The sequence below is a fragment of the Diorhabda sublineata genome, chromosome 2, assembly GCF_026230105.1.
Source record: "Diorhabda sublineata isolate icDioSubl1.1 chromosome 2, icDioSubl1.1, whole genome shotgun sequence".
In the NCBI taxonomy this organism is placed as follows: Eukaryota; Metazoa; Arthropoda; class Insecta; order Coleoptera; family Chrysomelidae; genus Diorhabda; species Diorhabda sublineata.
Genome location: NC_079475.1, coordinates 36,634,393 through 36,649,584, shown reverse-complemented (window position 1 = coordinate 36,649,584; position 15,192 = coordinate 36,634,393). Strand labels below are relative to the sequence as shown.

Genomic DNA, 15,192 nt, shown 5'->3' with positions numbered 1-15,192 from the left:
TTCTTGTTGATAATATAAACTGAAAATAGGAGAAATATATGTTGTCACAGACTTAAATGTCACCGATTGTATAAATATTGATAGGGAGTCGGTGATATAGTTTGATCGATGTAACCATGGAAAAATTTCTTCATCAATCTTACTTGGAGAAAACTGATCTTTCTTTTGATTATTTTTATTTGAACTGAAGTTCACAAAATCGAGGAGAAAAGTGAAATTATCATCAATTACATTTGTTGATTCAACAGAACTAGAATAAGAATATGTACTGTACAAAAAATTGGGAAAAAGATGTTTGGTTTGTGAGAAATTATCTAAGTCAATATAACAAAAGCGGAGCTAAAATCATACTGAGGAATGATAAATTAATTTGCCAAAGCAATGATTGAAATTTCGAAAAATTTTCAAAACTCAGTATGGTAAAGTGAATAGTGGGATATTTGATGGTCGTCAAATACGGTAATTAATGATTTTCTATTGATAGTCGAAAATTTCGTAAGTAATCATGAGGTGGCTTTCATCAGGATTCAAAAGTGTTGGAAGAGGAGTAAAAAAGTCGGTTTAATCGCCATGTGATGACAGATTACTGCTTGTCTTTAAAATGAGATCAATTTCTAGAAAATTATAGAAGAAAAGATGCTAAAACCATTTTATTGAAATGTAACTTACTTTGATTTAACCTAATTTTTTAAAACAAAGTTGACAAACATATGTGTTAACATATTTCATGTTTTGTGTTAATTGTAATGTAAAATGGAAATGATAATTAATAAAAACAAGAGCAAATCTTGGGAAATTGTGTCCATTACACATCCAAAATCAATATTTTATCAAGTGCAACAAAACCCCTTTTGACCAGTGTAATTAAGAAACTTTGATCTAAAAATGAGTCACAAAAGGATCATCCCTCGTATATTATACCATTAAGGGATCTATTTTCAAAGAAATACCTTGAATTTGAATGTGTAAAATGTATAACACCAATTTTCTGCACTTTCTATTCAATTTAGTAAGTATTTTGATTTCTGAAAGTTTTCAATCGTTTTTATAAAGACAATATCAATGCCAAAAACGTATAAATTATTTTTGCACGCACTGGTAATAGAAATTAACGTGGTCCACGGTAATATAGTGAATTATACCTTGATGTATTACTTTTAATACCTAATATGTCGAAAGAACTTCGGGAAATAATCGGTCAATTATCTTTTTGTAACGACACAATGTTTTCAAATGACATTGAGTACAGACCTAATTTCAAAATATATTTCTAGTTTGAAATAATTAAGTATAAATGGAAGTATTCATTATGTTAATTGCAGTTTCCTTGGTCACTTGTTTTCTTCATTTTTAGGTTTTTTCACAAGAAATACAATTATGTTGGATGTGTTGGAAAGGTCATTGAAATGTATTAATTAATTAATAATATTATTTCCAGCCAATTTAAACAAGGTTGCAAAATATTTATTTTCCTTCAAATGAAAAAAGTAAACATGAGAATCGTTTTTTTTTTATAAAAATAGATTTAATATAACTAAAATGTAATGCATACTTTAAACAAATTCATCCTTTAAATATTGTATGTTTTTGTATATTTTTTTGGTATCCAAATACGAGGATGGTCCCAGAAGTACCTGGCCTAACAAAGAAAACACAAAAATTTTGGGAAAAAATATATTTATTTCTCGAAGTAATCTCTTTTAGGTCCATACACTTTTCCCAGCGATGTTCAATAAGTTCGATAACCTTTTTATTATAAGAATCTCAAAAGCTTCCCAAAATAGTCCCGAGAGGGCTAGATCTGGCGAATAGGGCGCATGAAGTAGCAATTCAAAATTTAAATCATTAATTTTGGCCATTGCAAAACCGTATGTTTGAATTGGTGCATTATCTTGATGAAACAACACCTTCTTCTTATCAAAATGTGGCCGTTTTCAGTGATTTTTTCAAGCATCTACCGCCATCTCTAGGCCAAGTACTTCTGAGACCATCATCGTATAGTTAAACTGGAAAATAGTAATTTTTGAAGTAACAAAGTACGAGAATATTGTGAATTGAATCCTATCACTTCTTTCAGCTTTACTAATATCTACGAATATAACGGAAAATGTACGTGTGGCAGATTCTGGAATAATAACTAATTTTTTTCCTACTCCTTTTCATTTAATCATGAAGCAGCTATCGTACCACCCTTTTGAAATTTGGTATCGAAAAGCTGTCTTTTATTTTTGCTTTACTCGGCTATTCGGTCTATATGAAAGTATATGAGTTGTATACAAATTAGGTAAGTAGATTTGCTTCGGTACCTCCGTTGACAGTTGTCCTTTTGCCTCTACTTCACCTCAAATTTGGACTAATGAAAAAATTTGTGATAGCTATGAATAGAGAAGGTGACGGATTTGAATACTTGAAAGAAATCTCACCTCAGTTATATGATGCTGAGTTAAAGGAATGTATTTTCATTGTGCTACTAATTATGAAGCTATAGGGCCATATTAATTTCGTAGAAAAGCTTATCACGTAAGCAATTGGTTCTTGGAAATCATTTGTAAATGTTATGATGGGATTTTTGAGCAAAAATATGGATGCAAACTACGAATATCTAGATAATGAAGTTTTAAGAGTCCTATAAATCTCTTTATTGTCGAATATCTAATTTAATTAAAAATTCATTCCCTCCATTCCCACTTATCATTTTTTTCCTCGGAATTTGGAGCTATTAGCGACGAGTAGCATACAAGTTTCCACCAAGGTATAGAACAATGTAAATTCAGTACCAAGGGCGATGGGACAGAGGGCAATCAAGAAATTTAGAAGAAGAAGTAATCAATTACGGACTGGAAATAAATGCAGAAAAAACAAAATGTATGAAAATAGGGGGAAAACTAGAAGAGAGGACAAAACAATTGAAAATTAACAAATACAATAATGGAATAGTATCGACTTTTAACTATCTAGGAACAACGTTGGGACAAACAACCAGAGACCGGATAAAGGAAAATATACAAAAAGGTGATTAACCCTATGGAAGAACCAAAAATCTATCAGAAAACAAAAATATTACTAAATAAAACAAAATAAAAATGTACAAACCCTAATAACCCAGTAATGGTCGCGTAATGGTCGCGTATGCGATGGAAACAAAAGTAATCAACAAAAGGGAATAAGAAGAAATTAGAAGAACCTAGAGAAAGATAATGAGAACTATAACAGGTCCAAACACAATACAAAATAGGGAAAGGAGAGCAAAGAAAAACGAAGATATAGAGAAAGAACTGGAGAAGAAAAATATAGTGAGATACATAAAAGCACAAAGGCTCAACTGGGCTGGGCATATAATGAGAAAAAAAAAACAACTAAAAGATCAAAAGAATAGCGCAATGCACCCCATTGGGGGCCAAGGAGAAGAGGTAACCCGAGAAAGATTTGAATAAACGAAATAGAGCACTTAATATAGAGAACTGGAGGGCAGAACCGGAAGGAATGAGAAATAATAACAAAAGCAGGTAAGACAATCAATAAACTATAAAGAAAACAAAAATAGAAACCGAGGAATAATCAAACTCAAAAAAGAATCTTAGAAGTTTTCTATAAGTGGTTTTTGAGTGTGACAATAAAACTTCACGTATTGCAGCTTTATCTTGGTTATGTTCGTATTTAGATACGTTCATTTCGTTATGGAATGCTATTAAGCACATTGTTAAAGCAGAAAAAACATTTTTCTGTCTACCAGTGTAATTATTATATATTGTATGTTGACGAAACAACTAATGTTATCAATCTAATAGAAAATTATTATTACCTATTAATTGAAACTCGATCAGGGACAAACAAATGACGTATTGCAAACCTCTAACCCGTATAAAAAGTGATGCAATAGTCATATCGGAAAATTACTTACAACCCGTATATAAGCTCAGTAAAAATTTTCAACTTTCAGTTCATTATTATACAATAGTTTGTATAGAAGTTTATTTTTCAAAATGTATAAAATACTTGTTCTACTTTTATTTTTTATAATTTCCGTGTATTCGGCTCCTAAACCAGAGCCTTACGCACTACCGGCTCCAGCGCCAGCGCCTATTCCCAATGCAGAAGCTAAGCCAGATCCAGCACCTAAACCTGGCTATTTTGGTTTGTCCTACGCAACTCCTTATTATTCATGGAGCTGGCCTTCTTATGGATATGGCTATAGGTATGGTTATGCCGTAGCAAATCCTTGGTGGTGGTGGTGAAATTAATGAAGACTCCACATAGAAACTGTTTTGATATAGACGATCAAACAATAATGATATTTTTATTTTGAAAATTGTGAGTAAATTTTTTAATCTATAGTTTAAGCATTTTGATTTATAAACATGACAATGTTGATGATGAGACTTTGAAACAGTTTATTTTGTTCTAAGGTAAGTTAGTTCGAGGAGAAAGACCAGTGATGTTTTTTTAGACATATTTATCGACATCTTCATTTCTGGAATTACGGCTATTGGTTGTTTAGTGAGACAGTAATGATATAAACAAATTTGTTCAACTTTCTATTTTGAAAGCAGATGTAAATAACACATTTTATTATATTATTCAGTATATTTGGAACCGAAAGTTGCATAATGTATCAGGTCATTTAGTAATGATATAATACTAATATATTGGTAAAAGTCTCAATATTTGCATAGAAATTGCCCAACAGAAGTTTATTTGAATTTTTGAAAATGTTCTATAAAAATTTCATCATTTTTTACTAACTCATGGGAAATTTTCACAATTTACATGTATCTGGTTTTAGATATTTTTTTAAATTTTATATGCAATATAATATTAAAACATAATGTTTGTAATATCTTTTATTTATTCATAAAAATAAAGAGAGAGTGATAGAGAAATGCTTTATTGTCAAAAAATTGTTACAAGTTGTAGACAAAAGCTTGTAAAAACTAAAAAACAAACATAAAGTTAACTAAATACACACACAAATAAAATCTAATTTCAATATGCAGAAGAAAACGACAATGTGTAGCAAAATTAATAGTAATAGTATATAAGTCCATAGCAAAAATTAAATCAAACAGCATGCCCGGAATAAAATATTATTATTAGAATAGAAGTAGTTTAAAGAGTAGAAAGCACTTTCCGGTAAATATGCCCTCAAATTATTTCGGAATGCGGGAAAAGATGATGTCGATTTGATTTCAATTGGCAAGTGATTGTGCATTTTTTCGCATTCTAAAGTATTGAGCCCTTTACTAATTCTGAACGCGGAGTAGGTAAGTAAAGGGCGTGCTCCGCGTTCCTTAGAGGATAGCCGTGCAACGACCTTTCTGAAATTGGAGAAGCGCGCTTACGAATTAGGCAAATGGATTCAAAGATGAATAAGGAACGAATAATCAGAATTTTTAATCTTTTAAAGTGCAGTGAGCCCTGTTGTTTAGTCCGAGTAAATTTCTAACAGCTGTCGTAGTTTGAAGATTCGGTCACCACAAGTACTTACTTATTTATCGAAGTACGAAACATAATATTTTATTTAAATGCGCGTGAAAAACTTTGTGCATCCTACGAAGCATGTTCGTCCTGTTCGTAATTTATATAAACTATGGGCTCCACACGTTGCTTGCAGTAAGAAACGTTGTTTAGAAGGTAGGCAAACAAATTTTTATATAAATAAATTTTTGTTAATTTCTAATTTTTGAAAACTTTTAAAAGAAAGATAAATTTTGATGTTTCGCCTTGCACTAATTGTGACGCTGTCTACATAGGGCAAACCTCTCAGTATTTAGAAAATAGACTAAGAGGTCATCAATGCGATAAAAAAATAGAACTGCATTGACGAACCATGAATTCCAATCAAAAAAACATAAATTTAATTATAAATATTCAAAAATTCTTAAAACGGAATCTAATACACGAAAAAGGGAATTTTTAGAAATGGTTCACATTCATAAGAACGAAAAAGCTGTAAATGATAAAAAAGATCTAAATAATTGAAGTAAAATTTATAGTTCTATTTTGTTTTTCTAATTCTAATGTAACTACAAAAAATTTAATTGATTTTTGCTATATATTTGAGATATAGGGATCAGGGAAAAATTAATTTTTCTTATTAGAATTAAGGTGATTTTATCCTTATTTTGATATTCATGATTAAGGTGATGTATAAATCAATATAAATAAACAAATTGTTAGTGTCAATATCATATTTTGATAGACTTATTTACCTTTCATTTAAAAATTATCAAAAAAACTAGTTTTGAAACAGAAGAGACCTAAAAGTAAGAACATTTAGATGCATTGATAAATTTTTGTTATTATCTTTGGTCGCTAAAATTCATAGATGAATTTAAAAACAACACATAGGTTCAGAAATGTAAAGGAGAGTTCATCATATAGAAACTATTACTTTCTTATATTTAACAGCACTTCAGGACTTAAAAACCCATTGCAAAATTATTTACAATTAAAAATTCCTAGCATATACATTTCCAACTTAGGCGGTTCCTGATCACCACAGTTCAGTCGACACTTTTGTATAATGCAGAGGTGTTGGCCGAAGCTATTAGAATACAGAAGTAGCAAAAAAGACAAGCGCAGGCGTACAGAAAATCGCCATTTAGTCCTTTAGTTTATTGGGTGGATACAAAGTATCGAAGTGGAAACAGCACAGGACAAATGGATTTGCACGATAGAAGAAAGGCAAAATTCTTAGGACCAATATTGAAATTGCTACTACGCGTGTAACCTTGGATAGAAAAGCACCTTTGCGAAATTGGGTGTTATCATCTACAGATACAGATACAGATTTTGAACGTTACTTACACACGATTCACCCGAAGCTCCGTATTGCAATGAAGTGCAGGATGATACTCCGCACATGTTTTTCTATTGCGAACGATAAACATGGAAGATTTGTAGTCACACATAGTGGATTTTAAGAGAACAGAACTACTGGAATCTAGTTTCTCAACATTTTTTTACAGAAACTGGAGACGGATAATGAATCACGAGTTAACTTTTGCAGCAGGAGATTCAGCTGATACATAAACATAGATTTATATTTTTCTTTAAAGACTGAGTTAATCGATAACTACTTTTTTGCTTAGATTTTTGCACGGGCCATAGAGTGTATCTTATGCCCAAATGTATGAAAATATAATATATATATATATATATATATATATATATATATATATATATATATATATATATATATATATATATATATATATATAAAGACTAATAAGGCATCGATATAATCCTCGGCATAATCCTCAAATCCTTCTCTCAGTTTTTATAAGATCCTTTTGATATTTTGATAATTAGTCTTTAATTATGGCTATTTTTAACACTATTATATTCCATGTTGTAAGTTCACTACAAACTTAACAATTGAATTAATGAAACTAATTTTTATAAGAAATAATTTATTTTTCAATAATCATCAGTATTTTATGAAAATGAACACATATATGAGATTTGAACAATAACAAATCAACAAATTCATCGGATCATTCACCAACCATGTCCATATCCCAAGTTGTAACCGTTGCCTAAACCGTAACCGTGTCCCAAATCGTAGCCATGTCCTAAACCGTATCCATATCCTGAGCCATATCCAAGTCCTGCACCATAACCATGTCCTAAGCCATAACTGGATACAATGGGAGAGCTGTGGTAGCTTATAGGCGATACGTAAGCTTTCGATACTACTGGAGCAACTACTGCTGTTTTCAGAATTGGAGTATGGTGGTCAATTCTGGAACTGACATTCAAAATAAGTACAAAAAATGATGTTATGGAAACTTTTTCAGATAAAAGTTGTGGATAATAAGATAAAAATTTTAAAAACAAAATTAAATCATTTCTGGAATCTAGTATTATCATCAATTCTTATTTGTAACTTAGAGATTTTCTGGATTTTGGATTTATATGTATATTCTACATTTTGATTGATAATACATTTATTTCTTCTCTATGTTTTATTTGCTTTGAGGAATATTGAAGGTTGGTTACAAAAATTATTAATATAATGAGTAACTCTACGATTGTTATCTTTCAATAGGTCAATTGAAAAATTCAAATTTGCCTCAAAGTTCAAGTAATCTTAAACATTCGATATGTAATATGAGTGTCAAATGTAGAAGGCTTAGTAGAAAACCTCAAAAGTATGTTTTTTTTTTGTGCAAAAAACTAATTTTTAAATGGGAATTATAGTGCTTATTTCGATTGTTGTGGCTAAAGTGTGGTTTTATAATCAATATATAATATTAGGAACAGAAAAACATCTATTTTAATTGAGTGTTTAAAAGTTTAAAAGAATTTGAAGTGCTTAAAAAACGACAAACAAACAACGAGGTGAAATGAAGGAAATAATATGAAAAAGCGTGTGGATTTGAAACTCTATAAATACATTGAGTTTAAAATTTGTTAAAAACGAAGGTTACGAGGACTTGTCAATGAGTTAGTGACGTGAGCCACACGTTTCTTGGGAAAAAATCAATTTACCGATCAATATAGTTTCATATATTTATACACATAATCCAATGTGTGTTGATATTTTTCACTTTTTTAAAATAACAATTCATATTGAGGTTATTAAAATAATTATTTGTCAGGTGGTACATCAATGAAGTGAAATCTCTTCCAGTCGAGTCATTTTTTATTTATGAAAATAAGAAATATTCACCCAGGGTGAAGTCAGAAAAATAGGGGAATAAGGAAACAAATAGCAGCCTGATTAATGAATTTTGGACATGGAAACTGCACATACCTTTTGCACCTTTTTGACCAATTCCACTTCTTCCGAAATCCTGATTAAATTGATCCAAAGAGTTGGTCTTTGTGAGAATTCTTTTGGTGAGAAAATATCTTCCATCAACCAACAGTGTGTCCAAATCATTTAACATTTTCCCTGCTAGTGCAGTCACAACGAGATTCGGCAAAATATCTTTCACCGTTGAAATTTGTCGAAATTATATAGCTATTATCAATATTAGCTTTTTTTGAATTATGCTTGTATTTGCAAATCACATTTTCCCCGCAAATAACGAGAAGGTCTTTTATCCACGGTCATCAAGTCATAAAGTAATAAAGCAGCTTGTTCATATTTTTGGAAAAGTCAAATGACAAATGTCTGACGACAGAAGCAGTGTTACCCTTTTAAAAAAGAAGCGGTAAATTTAAAAATTTAAATAATAGATCGAAATAATATATGACTGGAAAATGCTTTCATATGAAAGGGAAATATAATATATAAACTTTGAAGTAAACTAAAATCATATGAAGCAGATATAATCAGAGATAGTTGATGAAGTTGTTTGAATATCAACAAAAAGAAAAAAGTGTTCTTAAAACCGCTACAAAGACTTTGAAAAGCTGTAACAATGTTTTCCAAATGAACTTATTCTAGTCCAAAAATTTATTTATCTTCAATAGGTAAAGATAATTAGAGCTGTGTAATGTTGTTGAGCTTTTATATTAAAATATGTACTAATTACATCTATATATCGTGTTTTCATTATTGTAACCTACCTGTAGCTAGTAGCAGCTGGAATAACTCCGTAACCACCATAACCTCCGTAACTGCCGTAACCTCCATAACCTCCGTAACTGCCGTAACCACCATATCCAATTCCTGGAGCAGCAGATGCCATAGTAACGGCAACACAAACTACTAAGAATCTGAACATTTTTTTGAAAATGTTAACGTTTGATGGAAATATTTGTTTATGTTTAACCGTCAGCTAAACTGATACTTCTGAAGTAAACACTCGAGAACTTTTATAGTTAACTCTTAGACAGTGTGTTTATTACTTTTTGCGCAAGACTTCCCTCTTTTCTCGGTATGTGATATTGCGAGACCTTTATTGTGAGAATAGTTTTTTTCATAATTTTACAATATTTGTTTATGCATGAGCGAACAACGGCCATCAAGTATATAGAACGAATTCAAGTTCCATTTTTTACATAATTATTTTTATATTTTAATATTTCGTTCATTATGAACAAACATGAATATGAAATTAATATTGGTAACATCACATTATAGTATTACTTATATCAACATATGATAAAATAAAATACACAGATGTAGAAAATACAGGGCATGTTAATATTCAAAAAAGTTCAGGAGGTATTGTATGAGGATGGTCCCAGATGCACCAGGCCCAACAAAGAAAACACCAAAATTTTGGAAAAAAATATATTTATTTTTCAACGTAATCTCTTTTCAGCACCATACATTTTTTCCAGCGATGCTCAATAAGTTAGATACCTTTTTGATAATAAGAATCGTCAAGCTTCTCATAGTAACCATTAACTAACGACATCATCCTCTTCATTGATGGAAAATCGAGCCGTTTTATCAAGTTTGAGAACATAAAATAATTCGAGCGAGGTAAATCCGGCGAATGGGGTGCTTGAAGTAGTAATTAAAACAAACAAAATTCAAACAATTCATTAAATGTATTGATGAAGCAACAATTCTTTTCGCTTAATATTCGCCGTTGATAGTTTTTCTTTTTTCATTATAGTCAATGAAAAATATCCCACGCGTATCCCAAAAAACCGACGCCATGACCTTGCGTACAGATGGAACGGTCTTTGTCTTCTTTGGAGCCGCCTTTACCTTTTCAGTCCATTGTTTCGATTATTCTTTTATTTCGGGTGCGTAGTGATGGACCACGAGAAACATTGTCAAAGACCTTATCTTCACGTCGCTTTTTTTCTTTATATGTGAGCAAACACCCATCTTGTGCACAGCATTCTCATGTACAAATTTTCAGTTAATATGCGATGTCCCGCACTTTTTGAAATCCCTATAATGTCTGCTAGCTCGCACAATTTCAGTCGACGATCATCCAGTACCGTTTGTTGGTTTTTGGAGTCGTCACCTCATTTGGTCGACCACTGCGATGATGGTGCTCGCAGATTGTACAGCCTCGGTTAAAGTCTGCTACCCAATATTTTAGTATCTCACCCAGAGTAGAACCTAGTGCAGCTTTTATATTGGTTGGGCTAATGCTTTTCAAATGTGTTGTATCACATAACGATGACTAATTTTTTCCATGTATACAAATCAACTGAGAATGTTCAAAATTGATGGTTGCCAAACAAATACTAAACAACATAACGTCTTCAAATTTGAAACATAATCTGTCTAGATTGTGTACTTTCTACCACAGTTTTTTTTCTTAAACATTTACCGCCATTTCTTGGTTAGGAACAGTGTAAACGTCCTCTAAGCTCCGCTACTGGTTGGTACATAATTTTTCAAGTACATGAGGCTTCTGCGTGGTTAATATTATATAGGTTATGGAGTGATTTGAAATTAACAAAAATTTCAAATATTTTTCTGCCACAAAACTCAATTTTCAAAAAGGGAAACAGAGAATGTTGAAAAATACGTATTGAAAAATTTTTTCTCTGATAAAATAAAAAGAATGGAATAGTTTGAGGAAAAGGGGTGTCGAAAAGACCATGATCGCGATGGTAAAAATACTGTAGACAAAGTGAGAAGACTTGAATCTACATAATTTAGAGAAAAATGTTTGAGGATTCTTTCACTATTTTCTATAATAATAGATTACACCTTAAAAGAGTGTTAAGAGTTTTGAAAGTTCGGCAACAGGAACATAGCACTACTAGAACTCTTTTTGCCGACTACATGATTGTCGAGCCCGGATAAGATTACATAATAATTTAAATATTTACCAAAACAACTAATGAAAACTAATTTGAAATTAACGTAAAAAAACTTTTGCCTCTGTGTTCGAAGAGAAAATAATACAACAAGAAGAACGAAAAGCCAGAAATTGTAGAGGTGCTCGATTACATGAATAGAATGATTAGAAAACATTGAAGAAATAAAGCGAGGAATTGGAGATACTGAAAGACATTTTAAGTGATATTACATGAAATAAAAACGCAGCAAAAAATGGCTTGTTCATTTAAAATAAAATAAAAGTGAAATCCGTAACTGAAGTGGGAATCTTAACAAAAATATGCTTATGTGAGCCAAAGCCAAAATATACGAAAAGAATATAACGTGTTACATAATGCCATAATACGGTAACATTACATTTTAGTGCTGAAGAAATTTCGTAATTGAAAAAAAATTTTCCAAAGTTTTCACAAAATATTAAGATATCGATTAGATGGGAAGTAGCTTTAATTTTTGAGATTGGGGTGTATATTTTCTAGACCAGAAGAATGTTAACTTTGAAGAAATTATCTACATATGCTGAAAAGTAATTGCTCAGTTTTATCAAACAGATCAAAACACCTCCAGAGGAACCCAGAACTTGATCAAACAAGTGACAAGCTAACCTATATTTAAATATTGGGATACCTCTTAAACCATTATCCTATATAAGTAAGTTTAGTAACAAGATTGGTGAATGTATTATATATACTACAAATAATATACAAGTCCTTTTAGGAAAATGATTTTATTCAAGTTATCACCATCTACATCATTTTTGTAACTGAGGCTTCCACAACTTAAAGCCAGTCACTTTTTTTGAAATGCTCTGAAAAATTGTTGAATTGCTTCATCTATATTATACTCTTACGTGAAACGTAAATGTAAATCATGCAATTAAGGTGGATGTTCAATGACTGTCACACTATTTTCATGTGAAACATCAATTCTCTGTTACACACTGTGCAACGATGGCTTAAAGTGATTTCATTTCATTAACCTGCGAAAAACTGACGCAGTTCGCTGTAAATGTAGATTTATTTTCAAGCTGTCACTAATTTTGTACCAGGAACAAAAAGTGCGTACATAACTTTCTTCACAAACCTTTGTTTTTTAGCCATTGCTATGGTTGGTCAATGTTCTTCAAAAAATGGTATCTATGTTTTATCAGAAGTTACTATTTTTTCATTAATATAATGTCCACTACTATTTACAACAGTTTTAACATTTGCCCCGCTATTTTTACTCATTCTACCTTTTGGAAATTATATATTGTACGAGTAACGGTGTTTATGACATGAAGTTGATCATATATGTGTGGCATGTGATTTTATCTTCTTGTAACTACATGTCAAAAAGATTAATGCTACTATTAATAGTGACTAATAACGTTAATGGTGTGTGGCAAAATTTTTTTATAAAATGCAGGTTCAATACCAAGTGTTCTCTCAATTGCTTGGATCTTCTTTGATTATACGTCTTAGCCTCTTTATATTTCAAGAGTAACTGAAGATCGGGGTCTACCAGCATGTGCTTCATCACCGAGCGGTGCAGCGTATGCCTAATCACCAAGCGGTGTTGCGCTCTGTTTTCAAAATTAAGATTCGTTAACACATTGTAGATTGATCTATATAATTAAACATGAAAGTCCGTAAACAAGTTCTTTATTTAAAAAAAATTTAGAGACCCACTTTCTAAGCAAGGCTCTTATGATTAAACTTTGTTTCGTGATATTATTTTCATTAGTTTATATAACTTTATCAATAATTAATTAACATTTAATTAAATAACATGTGCCGATTTGTATAGAAAATTTCAGTTACGACAGGACGTGCAAATTATTCAAGCATTCCTAGAATTGCAATTAATTAGTTTAGTCCTATTTATTTCAATATTAGTAGTATTGCTTTCACTATTAATAGAATTTCTTAGCTGATTTGCTATTCTGTAACTTTCCGAGGTTCAAATTGTGTAAAACAGCCATGAAAAACATAGTAATGCTAGTTTGAAATGTTGAAGATTGTGTCTTGTAAATGGTATGACATTCGACAGTTTAAAACTGAAACAGAATATTAAAAAAGTCGAGTTTATAGCAACAATTATTTTTTCATAAAAATTGAGAAAAGTATAGTTGAACCACATCATTTATCAAAGACAATCCCAATGATGTCAACTTTGTGACGATTCAACTTTTATTCCGATTCAATTATTTCACAAACTACTAACGATTTTAAAAATTTTGTTAACAAACAATAACTAGATATTAACGAAAGATTCGGATTAAATCAACCATGAACTAGGTTTTTTACAGCTTAGTATCTTCTACGAGGGATATAAAATAGTTTAAATATGCAAGAATAAAAGAAATGGATGTCTAGCTATTATTTAAAATTTGATGTTAATTCTCTATTATAATGAAATATATAAATATAATGAATATATCTTTGTTGCTATCAAATATTTATGGAATTATGGAAAGAGGACGTTATGGTGAAGTTCATATACTGTAACGGGCTAGAAATTAGTGCTTTCCGGTGTATTTTTAGGTCAGAAAATCTCATTTTCTCGGACCGAGCCAGAAAATTATTGAGATAGTCCGGTAAAAACTTTTACCTAAAAATAAACCGGAAAGTACTAATTTCTAGCCCGTTTTAAAAAAACATATGCACGAGGACGAACTATCAAAGATAATGATGCTCTATATATAACTATATATAAAACTACTTCCATAAAAAGGAAGAATCTCTCAAGCTAGAATAATAAATATATTTTGTACTTGAAACATGATTGAAATCTATACATATTCACAACCATTACAAGCAATTGCATATTTTGCAAATATCGTCGTATATTTCGTAATTATAGTGCATATTTTCCAAAAAATTGATGCATATACATAAATATATTACAAGTGATTTTTTTACATATTAATAAAAAAACATAAAAAATTCATCCGCTCCAATTCTATCTCTACTTTTAGATAAAATAGATGTTCACTCTGAAAATAATGATAATTATCAAATTTTCTTTGAAATATAACATTTTTCTAATATCACAGTGTCCGTAGAAACATAATAATTTAAAGATATAATTATAGAAAGTCCCTTGTATAACGTAAATGGTGCGAAACGTTTCAGTAAAATCTGGTGGTCATTTCACGTTGGTTTCACTGCCCAAACACGACCTTGATCTAGGAAATTAGCTTTTTTTTTATATATATATATATAATTAATACCTTTTGACCTTCTGTAATATTTTTTTAGAACGAATTAATATTTTTCTTTGTTTGGCTACTAAAGAAACCTTGAAATATGGTGAATTTCGTGAATAAAGTGAAGAGAACGGACAGTTTGTGGGAATAAAACATGTACAAGAGGCTAATAATGTATTTTTGTCATTCGCTTCGTTTTCACAGTGAAACATAGTAATTACAGAATTTGTAGCATGCAAGGCAACAAATTGTATGAGGCAACGAAAATCCAAATTTAATGGTGCTCAAATAA

The 15,192-nt window shown here is 30.7% G+C and overlaps 1 protein-coding gene across 1 annotated transcript; it reads right to left on the bottom strand.

Annotated features, from left to right (window-relative positions):
• Window positions 1-7,425: 7,425 nt before the first annotated feature.
• On the bottom strand, window positions 7,426-9,725 carry LOC130452939 (keratin-associated protein 6-2-like). Its single transcript, XM_056792481.1, has 2 exons — window positions 9,520-9,725; window positions 7,426-7,750 (listed from the first exon to the last, which is right to left on the bottom strand). Exons 1-2 carry the CDS (start codon window positions 9,675-9,677, stop codon window positions 7,501-7,503), a joined length of 408 nt encoding a protein of 135 aa, XP_056648459.1. The 5' UTR covers window positions 9,678-9,725; the 3' UTR covers window positions 7,426-7,500.
• Window positions 9,726-15,192: the final 5,467 nt, after the last annotated feature.